This window comes from Octodon degus, unplaced genomic scaffold, assembly GCF_000260255.1.
Source record: "Octodon degus isolate 3935 unplaced genomic scaffold, OctDeg1.0 scaffold00085, whole genome shotgun sequence".
NCBI classification, from domain to species: Eukaryota; Metazoa; Chordata; class Mammalia; order Rodentia; family Octodontidae; genus Octodon; species Octodon degus.
In genome coordinates, this window is record NW_004524661.1 from 2756309 (window position 1) to 2769715 (window position 13407).

General features: G+C 36.2%; 1 protein-coding gene across 7 annotated transcripts in view; it reads right to left on the reverse strand.

The window, feature by feature from the left end:
- The window catches only part of Chd9 (chromodomain helicase DNA binding protein 9), a 225957-nt gene that overhangs the window by 156209 nt on the left and 56341 nt on the right, over positions 1-13407 (reverse strand). For all 7 annotated transcript variants that reach the window (XM_023721770.1, XM_023721774.1, XM_023721772.1 and 4 more), the window contains one exon: positions 3248-4856. In XM_023721770.1, the coding sequence (XP_023577538.1) occupies positions 3248-4693 (1446 nt within the window). In that variant the 5' untranslated portion in view covers positions 4694-4856. The remainder of the gene's footprint in view (positions 1-3247; positions 4857-13407) is intronic.

Genomic DNA, 13407 nt, shown 5'->3' on the forward strand with positions numbered 1-13407 from the left:
TTTTTTCTTCTCAGAACCGGGGATTGAACTCAGGCCTTTGCACTTGCCAAGGAAGCACTTATTCCACTGAGCCATCTCCCCGACCCCTATTGGTGTGTCTTGATGCTAAGACTATGATGATAATGAAAGTATAGGAAAAAACAAAACAAAACAAAACAAAAAACCCAAAGAGATTAATTAAAATGACTGGCCTTAGAAAAACAAAATTAAGAAGCAAAATTAGTAAATTTTATGCTTCATAATAATTGTACAATGGGCAAAGTGATTAGTACAACTTATTAGAAACTTACATACAAAGTGGATAAATGAATTAACTTCAAACTAGTAAATTTTCTTGCAGGGTCCTTACAGGATGTCTGATCCTCCTCCAGTAGAGGGAGCAATGTCATAATATTCAACTCCCACCACAAGAAGGGAAGATAGGTTTCTCAAGTTCCTTTAAGTATCTCTACATCTGTCTAGACATTACAAAAACTGTGTTGAAAACATTATTTGAAAGAGAATTAAAGTATATCCAGTGGAAAAGATAAAAATATGATTTTCAAATACTTTAACGCTTTGAAATAAAAAAACTGATTTTTCAACATTCAATTTCAAGAACCGTGGTATATTTCAATGTGTACTATTTCTCATACTAATCAAGGATTTCTTTTTTTTTTTTTTTTAAGAGACAGGGTCTTGCTATGTAGTTCAGGCTGGTTCTGTGTATTCACTATGTAGCACAGGCCGGACTTGTACTTGCAGCAACCCTCCTCTGGAGTACCAGGATTATACGTCTGTGCCACCATGTCCAGCATTAATGCATTTTATAAGTCTTTAACAACAAGATTTGACACAGCACCTGCGTGGCAAGTGTAAGGTCCTAAGTTTGATTCATACTACCAAAACCAACAAGACTTGAGGAATACAGAATGTTACATGAAATACCTTTTCATCATAAAAGTAATAAATGACAAAAATGGTGGAAATGAATGAATAAAAAAGTATAATTATATTGCCCTTAAACAACTTATTTCTTTCTGGTATTTTTTCACATGCATATTTTCATATTACTATAGGAGAAAAAAGCATAATTATGCGGAAAGGACTGGTACTATTCAGAAGGCTGAGGTAGGAGGTTCAAGGCCAACCTGGGCAAATCAATGGGATCCTGTTTTAAAATAAAAATTAAAAGGCTAGGGATGGAGCCGGCAAGATAGCTCAGGGGACTAAGTGTCTGCTTAGGCAAGTGCAGGGACCGGGGCTCAATCCCCAGAACCACATGCTGTGCTGACCCCGGATGCACTGAGCTGGCCACCAAGTCTAGGCATGGTGGCACATGCCTATAATCCCTGCACTAGAGAGGATGAAAACAGGAGGATCACTACTGAGACCCGGTGCCAAATACATTACCAAAAAAAAAAAAAAAAAAAAAGCTAGGGATGTAACTCAGTGATAAAGCAACTCTGCATTTAATTCCCAATACCACAAAGAAGTGTAATTATAAAATAATTATAACTATAAAGTAGGTACAATCCTGAGCAATTTTACATTTCAACTGTTAAAATTTTTAAGCCTTTTTAATAGATCCTATTAGTATTTCATATACTAAAAGTGAGAAAAAAAAAAACAGATACAAACAAATTATATATACTTAGTTCAAAGTCACACAGCTAGTAAGAGAAGCTAAGACCTGCACTCTGGTACCAGAGCCTACACTCTGAACACTTTATTGTAATCTTAATTTTAAATTACACTTTTCCTCTCATAATTAACAAGCTCCTAGTATTAGTCTTCAAAGTCTTTTTAATATTTATAGTTGTCCATCTAATAAAGATATAGTAACAAACTATGCATATCCTGTATGAATATAAAAAGATAAATATCTGGGTATATTACTTTTGTAATGTTCAGATTATTTTATTATCCTACCATATTGCTTTCCAAAATAGTTATATCAATTACCAGAGGAAAGTACCAATTTCACCATAAATTTTACAGTATTAAGCATTAAGTTATTTGCTTTTTTTTGTTTTGAGGATATTGGGGATCCACAGCCCTTCTGCATTTTGAGATAGGATTTCACTAAGTTGCTAAATTCTTCAAGTTAAGCTCAAACTAATGATTCCTCTGCCTTCAATGCACAAGGTGCTGGACTTACAGACATGTGCTGCCATGCAGAGACATATTAACATTTTAAAAATTTGTTTCAAATATGTAAAAATGAATATGTTCACTATATTTTTTTTCCAGTACTGAGGATCAAACTCAGGACCGTGCACTTGCCAGGCAGGAGCTTCATTACATTTTTATTATTAAAGTCATATATTATTCTGATTTTGTTAATTCCCTTCCCTCTTCTGTGAATTTCAACTTATGTGGTTATTAATTTAATTATCACAGCTTAAGTTTTGCTAATCAATTTATATTAGCTTTTCATAAGACTAATTATAATGTTATGTGCATCATATTTGTCATAAAATTTTCTTAGTCAATTTTATTCTTGCAGTCAAATGCTCTACCACTGAGCTACACCCCCATCAATTTTATTCTTATGTGGGTTTTTCCTTGTTTTTGATAAAATAATCTTCTGTTAAAAGTAATCATAGGGCTAGCCAGATAGCTCAGCAGACTAAAGTGTCTGCTTAGACAGACACATGCCCTACCCCCGGGGTCCACTGAGAGGGTGACTAAGACTGGGCATAGTGGCATGCGTCTATAATCCCAGCCCTTGGGAGGCTGAAAATAGGAGGATCACTACAAGTTTGATCTATGTAGTAAAACCCTGTACTAAATACATTAAAAAAAAAAAAAAAAAAGAATCATAAACTAGGCTTGGTAATACACACTTGTAATCCTAGCTATTTTGAAGGTTGAGGTAGGAAGATAGAAAGTTCAAGACCAGCCTGGATAATTCCGTCAGATCTTGTCTCACAATAAAAAATAAAAAGTTCTAAGAATGTAACTCAGTGGTAAAGTGCCACTGGATTCAGTGCTCAGTACAAAAAAAAAAAGTAATCCTAATAAAGCTACGAAAGAGAAGTTAAAACCTTACAATTTTGTAAATGCAAAAGTTAAGTCTATTACTTTGAGCACATCAATGAATCACTTTCAATAAGACTTTAAAGCAAGATAAACCTGTATCAAAATACACACACAGTAGAATTCAGAGTTAAAGAAACCTTGACTAGACCTCATAAAATGAACTCATGAGTAAAAGCCCATTCTAGACCTACTCAACAAAACAAACCAAACAAAAGCTACATACCTGTCGCTGTAAACATATTCGATTTCTGTCATGTAAATGCTGATGATTAGAAAATGAAGAATGCCAGTTCCGAGCCTGACATTGTAACTGAGTTGGAGCCATGTCAGAAGGCCGTGCTACAAGATGTGAAGTAAAGTGTCGATCAAGATCGTGATCTAAAACATGATTTGAATTATCTTGTCCAAATGTTGACTCATCAAATGGGTGAAGGAGCCCCTCCTGAAGGAGGTCCTCTGGGTCAAGTCCTGTGAATGGCTCAGTTTGTGATTCCACTTGATGAAGTAAATTCTCTTCCAAAGATGAAAAGCCATTAGTTTCTACATGATCATTGAAGTGGGCCATCTGAGTTCCTGAGTCAACAGGATCTGAGAAGTTCATGTGCACAGGAGATAATTTTGAATTGCTATAATTACCCTGAGGATGTGACGAATGCAACATTTGGAAATTATTTGAATTCAATGATGTACTGGGGTTCAGGATATGCTGAGTGGATTCTTGCTTGATTCCCCTATGAGGTGAAAAGGAATTACTTCCAGTAAAATCAGATAAAGTCTGATTTGTATGATTGGGTGTAAGAACAGTAGAGGACTGAAGGAGACTGTTTGGTGATATATGATTACTAGAAAAGGAATAATGTGAAGAAAACTGCTGTGAATTACTGACAGAACAAGAAGTCATATTTCTAGAAGGTCCATTAAAATTTCCTTCTTGATGACTGCTACACTTTAGGAAGTGTACTGAAGGATTTGATGTTTGAGAAAATTGCATTGAAAGAGACTGTTGCGAAGTAGATGCATTAGTAATTTGTGATGGATGGTTAACATTGACTCTGTGTGGACCGGAAACATTAATATCCATAAAATTTTTAGACTGGCATAGAGAATTTTGGCCTGGATTAAGATTATTCCGGTTTTGCTGGGAGCGTAGTGATGTGTGTTGTTCATTGGCCTGAAATAAGGCAAAGTCGTGATGTGCAACAAAGCTTTTACTTTGATGCATAGAGTGTGAATGTCCTTGATGAAAAGGAGATCCATTTTGATTAGAAATATTAGTAGCTGTCTGATGTCCCCACATTGGGCTGCCGTCTGCTACATCTGGAAACAAACCATTGGGTTGGTTTTGGGGGTGGTGAATTGGAGAACAATTAAACTGAGAGTGTGGAGATAACACATGTTCAGCTGGGCTACCAAAAGATTGATTAACTTGGTGAAACTTCATCGAATCAAATTGATTTAACTGTTCAAAATCAGTCATCTTCTGATGTGTTGGAGTACCCTGAACATGATTCAGTGAGTCTATGTGCAAAGGTTCAAACTCTGCACCCAAGTTTAATTCATCAACTAGTGAAACAGGTCCTGGTTGTACAAATGCATCATCTGACAAACCTTCCAAGGTCTCACCAAAAAGATTGGCATCATCAAAAAAGTCCATCATTGGATCTGTCATCTTGAGATTCAGTAACAACCTCAGCTGTTCACTCCAAATGGAATATATTCTGGTTCTCTGCCACCGGTATTACTGGATCATTTCTGAAGGTCATCAACTAATCCAGAACAGGCCAATGTTCATTATTGCTCTAGATAATGACATGTCATAAAGTGTCAGACTCCTAGGAAAATAAGAACAAAAGAAATTTAAATTTAACAAGTATTCATTAAACTTATATAAACAAAGATTATATATGATTTTAAAACATAAAACCTAGTTTTTCCAGAATAATTCATTAAAAATACTCCTTGATGTTACCTAAACAAAAGGGAAAAGAGCCTCTGGCAGTGGACACTTAAAAATAATGCATAGTACATAATACATCATTTTGAAATTCATTTTAAGATAAAAGAATGTAAAGTAACCCTAAGACTCCTATGTCACACTTTCTCCAATACCATGAAATGGCTATCACTCCAACATGTCTAGCTAATATGTAAAAATGTATGTATTTCCCTATTATGTTTTGCTAAAATAGCTAAGATCAGATCAGATCTTCTCAGACAAATACACTACACTTTTGCTCTAGATTTCTTAAGCAGACAACCTATTATTACATAGGATATATAAGGAGCTGTATCAAGAAGAGCAATTGAAAAGGGGACCAAGAACTGAAGTGAGGGGGAGCAAGGGGAAAGGATGGGAGGCATAAAAAGAATAACAATGTGTCAGGTACATGTACCAATTTCATATAATTATATGATCAGTATGTACTACAAATATGTATAAATAAAAATAAAAGAAGCTATTGCATAAGCTGGCCCAGAATCAGGTACAAGTCACCTGTTCAACTGGTAAACATCACAGGCATGTGCTGGGTGAAATGTTGGGAGATAGCCCCACATATTTCTACCATGCTCCTTTTGCTCACTTGTCATGGAGAAGTGGCATTCTTCACAGCCAAACTGTGTAGACAAAAATGAAGCAAAAACAAGCACTTTCTAATGATCAGTAGAGTCACTACTCCATCCGTAATACCACCCTGTGAAATCATTCGAAATGTATGAATTGCTTACACAATATTTACTAAACTGTGCAAATTCTAAGAAAGAAGAAAACAAGCAGTAGCTTGAGCTAAGCAATATATTAGTCTTAAGACAGTCAAGAGAAAAATGATTATACTTCCTTGGTATTGTAGAGGAACCCTGATGCCCAAATACCAAAATCTACAGATTACATAAAATGGTCTAGTATTCACATACAAGTTCACTCCCATATCATTCCCATAAATCACTTCCATAAATTATGTCTAATAACTATAATATCTGATACAATATAAATGCTACACAATGGTCATCATACAGGATTGTTTAAGGAATGGTATGGGGGGGAGATTGTACATGTTCAGTACAGATGTAATCCTTTTCTTCTAAACGTATCTGCAACTGGTTGAATATTTCAGTGGAGAACCCTAGGCTACGGGCAGCCAGTTATTCTTATATGCATGTGTAGTGCACACACATACACACACAACACTTATGTGTAAAAATGATCTTTTAAATTACTTTTTGATACTAAACAGCAAGTTCTAGGCCTACCATTATTGTTCTAGGCTTGCATTATTTCAAATATCCTTAACAAAGATAATTATGGCGCTGTCCCCACTTGTCTTGCATAGAGAAACCACAAATATATGTCCTCTACAGAAGCACAAATACATGATGCTCTATAGATTAGTTTATTCAAAAATTAACAAAGAGCTAAAAAAACTTTTCATAACTTTTATTTTGGGAAGTCGAATTAAAAAAAAATTCTGCTTATGCCAGGTACAGTTGTGCATTCCTGAAATCTACCAACTTGGGTAGTTGGCCAAGAGAACCATAAGATTGAGTTTAATATAGGCAACTTAAAAAGATTTGTCTCAGAGGAGTCCCTGGCTTCCATCTCTAGTATCAAAACAAATAAACAAACAAACTGCTTTCAATGTAGAAATGCTTTTAAAAGTTCTGTGAAATAAGAATCATCAGATCTGGAATAATTTCATCCAAAAGTGAAAAGTTAGCAATCATGAGAGTATTTATATGTTTCAATAAATACATCATTGTAGATGAAGTAAAACATAGAAAAATAGAAAAAAAATATTTTTCCAGAGTTTACAACTATGAGACTGAACACATAGATGACTAAGTGACCTGCACAAAGCACTGGCTAAAAAAGTAAGGTAGTTAAGTAACTTCTCTGAAGCATACTTTATATTCAGCTTCAGACATGTGACTAAGGAATGTGTATATTTAAATCATTAAATCAGGAAAGAAATGCCTTTGGCTTTTAAATTGATACATGATTATTTATCAAATGGATCATTAGAAATACAATGGAAGGTATAGAATCCAATATTTCATCAATTAATTATAAGGCACATCATTTGTTGATATATGGTAAAGAAAAATGCTGCCAATTAAATTGTTACTTCAATTTTTTGTGTAATTATTTTAAATTTATTAGGAGTTAAACATATTCTAAGGAATTTGATAGGTTCTTCTGTCATAAGGCATTATGCTTAGTTCATAAAATACTTGATTGTCGATTTGCCAGAAAATGTAGAATTATATCATATCTTTTACAATAAATATTTGCTTCACTAAATCCAATTTATATTCTCCCATTTCTGTGCACTCAGTGACTTTTAAGTGCCAAATAACACAGAAATCTTTCAGATGACATTTAAACAGTAAATAAATGTGTAATACTAATGATGTATATAGTCTCATTAAAGTGATGACAACATACAAATAAGTCTGGGCACACACATGTAACAATAATTATTCTAGGGCTGGTGAGATGGCTCAGTGGTCTAAAGCACCTACTTAGAACAAGCTTAGCAAAGCACAGGGACTGCAGTTCAATCCCCCAGCACCACATGCCAGCCAGTCCTGCCCCCTGGTGGGCTGAGCTGGCCACACACACACACACACACACACACAAATAAATAAATAAAATTTAAAATAATAATAATAATAATTATTATTATTATTATTATTATTATTATTATTATTATTCTAAGCTAGCTACCTGGCAATTACCTAGAAACATTTTAATTCCAAAGATAATAAAAGTGAAAAGTATGCATCTTAGAACTAATTTCTTGAATATTAGCATTATCACTGTAGGAATTTAGAACCCAAATCTACAGAAAATTTCCCAAACGAATGGTAAGAAATTATCTGAATGATATAATATCAGTTTAGTCTCATTTGTTGGAATATTTATAAAACATCGTGAATTTATACTGATTTACTCTACCTTTATATTTTTTGATTTTTGTTATATAGTTTAGGCTGACCTTGAAATCACTATGTGGTCAGGGGTGGCCTCAACTTGTGGCAATACTCCGACCCAGTGCTAGGATTACATGTGTAAGTCACCTCACATCTGGCTTTAATTTTTTTTACTCTGAAAAAAAGGTGTGTGTGTGTGTGTTTTACTAGGCATAAAGCCCAGCCCTTCCTTCACACTGAACTACACCCATGACCTTTTTCAATCTCTGAAACAAGGTTTCACTAAGTCACTAAATGCTCTTGCTAGGCTTAAACTTACGATCTTCTTGTCTTGGCTTTCAGAATGTTAAGTATGCCATATTCTTGAGTTAAGCCTATTTTAGAAATCAATTTATGATGGTTAAGAACAGTAATATTCTATTCAGGCAAAATATTGAGATACTCTTTGAATTTTTATAAATTATTATACATTAGCTAAAATGAAATTTTCTACCTGAGGTTCATCTAAAAAGTAAGAAGTAGCAATTTTAATTAAGAAACAAGTTTGTGGGGCCGGGGAGATGGCTCGGTAGAATAAGCGCTTCCCTGCCAAGCTCAAGGGCCTGAGTTCAATCCCTGGTTCCGCCAAAAAAAAAAAAAAAAAAGAAAGAAAAAGAAAACAGAACTTTAAAAAAAAAAAAAAAGAAAGAAACAAGTTTGTTATTTAGCCATCCAATAGACATTTACTGACACCTTCCAGATATTAAGATGAGGAGTAATATGACCTCTGAAGGGGAACATAGATGAGTCAACAGACTACTGCCAATTCATGTTATGGGCTTTAATGAAGGTAAGCACGGGAAGAACATCTGATGGCAAATGAAACAAAAATACAAATATTGTTGTAATAATAGGAAACATGCTTAATACAGCACTAGACAACAGTGAACTTTATTTATTTATTTTTTTATTTATGTGTGTGTGTGTGTGTGTGGCCAGCTCAGCCTATCAGGGGGCGGGGCTGGCTGGCATGTGGTGCTGGGGGATTGAACCGTGGTGCTGGGGGATTGAACCGCGGTCCCTGTGCTAAACTTGTTCTAAGTAGGTGCTTTAGACCACTGAGCCATCTTACCAGCCCAACAGTGAACTTTAGATATAAAGTTAAGGACCTGCTAGACACATTAATGCATGCCTACATGGCTGAGGCAAGAGGATTCCCAAGTTTAAGCCTAAGCTGGGCAACTCAGTGACTTAACAGACCTAGCTTCAAAATCAAAAAACAAAAAGGGTTGTGGATGTAGCTCAGTGTGAGGGCCTTGAGTTCAATTCCCAGTTAAAGAAAAAAAAAAAAAATACTAAGGACTAAGGCTGGGCATGCAAGCGCATTCCTGTAATCTAGCATTTGGGAGGCGGAGGCAGGAGAATCACTGTCAGTTGGATTCTCCTGGCTTACACAGAGTTTATGGACAACCTGAACTACAAAGGAAATTTTGTCTCAAAAACAAAACACTTAAGCACTACTAAAAAAATATAAACTATGAAAAAATGCCCATAAAATCCAATGTGCCATAATTCCGGATTTGAACAGCTTTATTCTACAAATAATGCTTACTGAAATTCCTCTTTAAGGTATATTGTCATCAGTTTAGAAAATGTCTGTTGAGCTTGACATGTCGGTGCATACCTGTAATCCCAGCATTCCGGAGGCTGAGGCAGGAGAATTGTTGCGAGTTCAAGACTAGCCTGGGCTACAAAGTGAGCTCAAGGCCAGCCTGAACTGGATAGCAAACAAAAAGACAAAAAAAAAAAAAAAAGAAGAAGAAAATGTCTATAATATTTTCAACTTTATAAAAACATGTAGGCCTAATTATTACTTAGTTAAGCAAATGTTTATGGACAGCTCCAATACATCCAAAACATAAGCCACCAACATTCTTGATCATAGGAAGCTAAGATTATAAATGGAGAGACGAGAGATTGGCATAAGAAAAGCATATTATATACTTAATAAAACATGATAAGTATGGCCTAAAAAACACGTAAGTTCATCTATAAAGTGCTTTCTGGAATAACTTGACTAGTTACTCAAAAATGCCTTCCTTGGCCTGGAGAGAGATGATTTAAGTGCCTGTTCTGCAAGCACAAGGACCCGGGTTCCATCCCCAGTACTGCCACGCTAGCCCCAGAATACCAGGCACACAAGGCAGCCCTCCAAAACTGGCTGTAGTGGTGCACGCCTGCAATCCCAGCACTGGGGAGGCTGAGACAGGAGGATCACTATGAGTCTGAGCTGCACAGCGATATATATATATAGATATAGATATAGATATAGATATATATAATTTCCTTGAACAGGTAGTAATTGAGACGAAGCTTATAGAGTTTGAAAAAGAAGCCCAGGCAAAGAATTCAGAAATAAAGAATGAAAAAGAAAGAAAGAATGGCAGCAATGAAGTATATGTTTAGGTAATTCTATGGCCATTCCTGAGGGTATGCAAAAGGAGCAAAGTGGCAACATAAAAGAAAGCAGAAATAATTCTGATGAAGGGACCACATCAATTATGCATATTAAAATAGTACTGTATATCTGAGCTGAAACAGTGATGCACACATGTAACCCCAGCTACTTGGGAGGCCATGTCAGGAGGATCACAAGTTTGAAGCCAGCTTGGGCAATTCAGTGAGACCCTGTCTCAAAATACAAATTTAAAAAGGGCTGGAGCCAGGCATGGGGACCTGAACCTGTAACTGCAGCATCTGTGAGGGTAATGTAGGAGGACTATACATTTGATCCCAGGCTGGGTAATTCAGTGATTTAGTGAGATCTTATCTCAAAGTGAAAAATAAAAAGAAGGGGGGGGGGGCGCCTGGGGATGTGGCTCAGGGTGAAGGCCCTCTGTTTAATCTCCAGAGCTACAGAAAAAGAAAGAGAGAAAAAGAGAGAGAGAGAGAGAGAGACAGACAGACAGACACACACACACACACACACACACACACAGGTACACAGCTTACTACTGCCTGAATTCAATCCCCAGTACAAGAGAAGGAGGAGGGGAGTATATTTGAAGGACAGAATTCTTATAAGGTTGAGACAACTACATATTTAGAGTCAAAATAAAATTATTCATCTGCATTTCTTTTATCCAATTCCAATTATACAAGATGGACTCAAATATCAAAAGGACAGAATTTCTGTGTTCAAAAATAATTTATAACCTAGAACACAAAATCAAGATTCAACAGTTTAGCTGTGGTGGTATGTGCCTGTAATCCCAACACTGTCAGAGGCTAAAGCAGAAGGATCACAAGTTCAAGTTCAGCCTGAGCAATTTAGCTATTTACTATGACTGCCTCAACATAAAAACAGCCTCAACATAAAAATAGTTATTTATGTATTTGTTTTATGTATTCAGTACAGGATCTACAGGGTCTCATTACACAAATTGGACTCATAGTGATCCTGTTTTCAGTTTCTCAAGCGCTGGGATTACAGGTGTGCACCACCATGCCCAGTCCCAATGCATTTCGGGGGCAGGGCCAGCACAGTATGCCGGCCCCTGTATCTGCCTGGGCAGGCGCTTCAATTCGCTGAGCTATCTATCTGGCCAGCCCTAAAAATAAAAATTTTAAAAGAGTTGGGACTGTAGAAGGGCTGGGTTAAATCCTTACTGGGGAAGGGAGGACTTTTCTACATATCAGTAATGAGCTTACTGAAAAAGACACCAGGAAAGCAATTCCAGTTGCAATACTTTAAATTAAAAAAAAAAAAAAAAAAAAATCAGCAACAACAAAATACCTTAAGAATCAACCTAATCAGAAGGTGAAAGACCTCTACAACAAAAGTTATAGCACAATGAAGATCTATGAAATTGAAGATACCAGAAGATTGGAAAGATCTCCCCTGCACATGGATTGGCAGAATTAATATTGTTAAAGTGGCCATATTATCAAATGTGATCTACAGATTCAATATATTCCCATCAAAATTCCAGTGACATTCTTTACCACAGTAAGAAAAACAATCTTAAAATTCACATGGAAACACAAAAGACCCAGAATAGTCAAATCAAACCAAAGGAAGAAGAGCAAGCTTAGAGCCATCATAATATTTGACTTCAAATTATACAAAAAAAAAAAAAAAAAAAATTAAAACCCACAGTAACAAAAACAGCATGTACTGGCACAAAAATAGACATGTGGCTGAGTGGGGTGGTACATGCCTGTAGCCTCAGCACACTTGGGAAGCTGAGGCAGGAGGATTACTCAAGTTTGAGGCCAACATGAGTAGTGAGTTCCAGGCCAACCTGAACTACAAAGAAAAACCCTGTCCCAAAGAAATAAATACAGAGACAGACAGACTGACCGACCAACCAATGGAAATGTTAGAGAATACAGAAAGAAACCCACATGATTACAACCATCTGACTCTGGACAATGGAACCAAAAATATATATTGGAGAAAAGATACCCTCTTCAACAAATGGTGATGGGGAAAGCTGGATATTCTTATGTGAACAAGATTCCTATCACTTACCCTGTATAAGAATCAATTCAAAATGTATCAAAGACCTATACTTAAGATCTGAAATAGAAACTACTAGAAGAAAATATAGGGGTAACACTTGAAGACACGGCAGGAAAAGACTTCCTGAATATGACTTTAGTAACAAGAAATAATAGCAAGACTCAACTAGTGGGACTATATATAACTTACAAAGTTTCTACACAACAAAATAACCAATACAGTGAAGACATAGCCCATAGAAAATCTTCGCCAGCTTTCTGATACATGATCAATATCCAGAATAGATAAAGATCTCAAAAAAAAAAAAAAAAAAAACACCACCAGCAACACGGAAAACATCGTCCAATCAATAAATTGCCAAAAGAACTGAATAGACATTTCTCAAAAGTACAGTAAGTATGTGAAAAATATTCAACAACTTTAGCCAGTCGACTAATGCAAATCAAAAATACATTGAGAAGAGCTGGCCAAACAGCTCAGAGTATTAAAATGCCTGCTTAGGCAGACACAGGGACCAGGAGTTCCATCCATGGCAGTGCTGGTCCCGCCCCCGGGACGCACTGAGATGTCATTTGAGACTAGGCAAGATGGTGCATGCCTATAATCCCAGCACTTGGGAGGCTGTAAACAGGAGGATCACTACAAGACCAATCTGTGTAGTGAGACCCTGTACACTCTGTCCTAAATTAAAAAAAAAAAAAAAATTGAGATTTTATCCTACTGTAATCAAAGTGGTTACGATCAAGAATACAAATAAATGCTGGCAAGAACTGGGGGGAGAATCCCTTCTATCCTGCTTATGGAAATGTAAATTAGTACAGCAACTATGGAAATCAGTATGGATTTTCCTCAAAAAATTAAAAATAGGGGGCTGGTGAGATGGCTCAGTGGTTTAAAGCACCTACTTAGAATAAGCTTAGCAAAGCACAGGGACCGCGGTTCAATCCCCC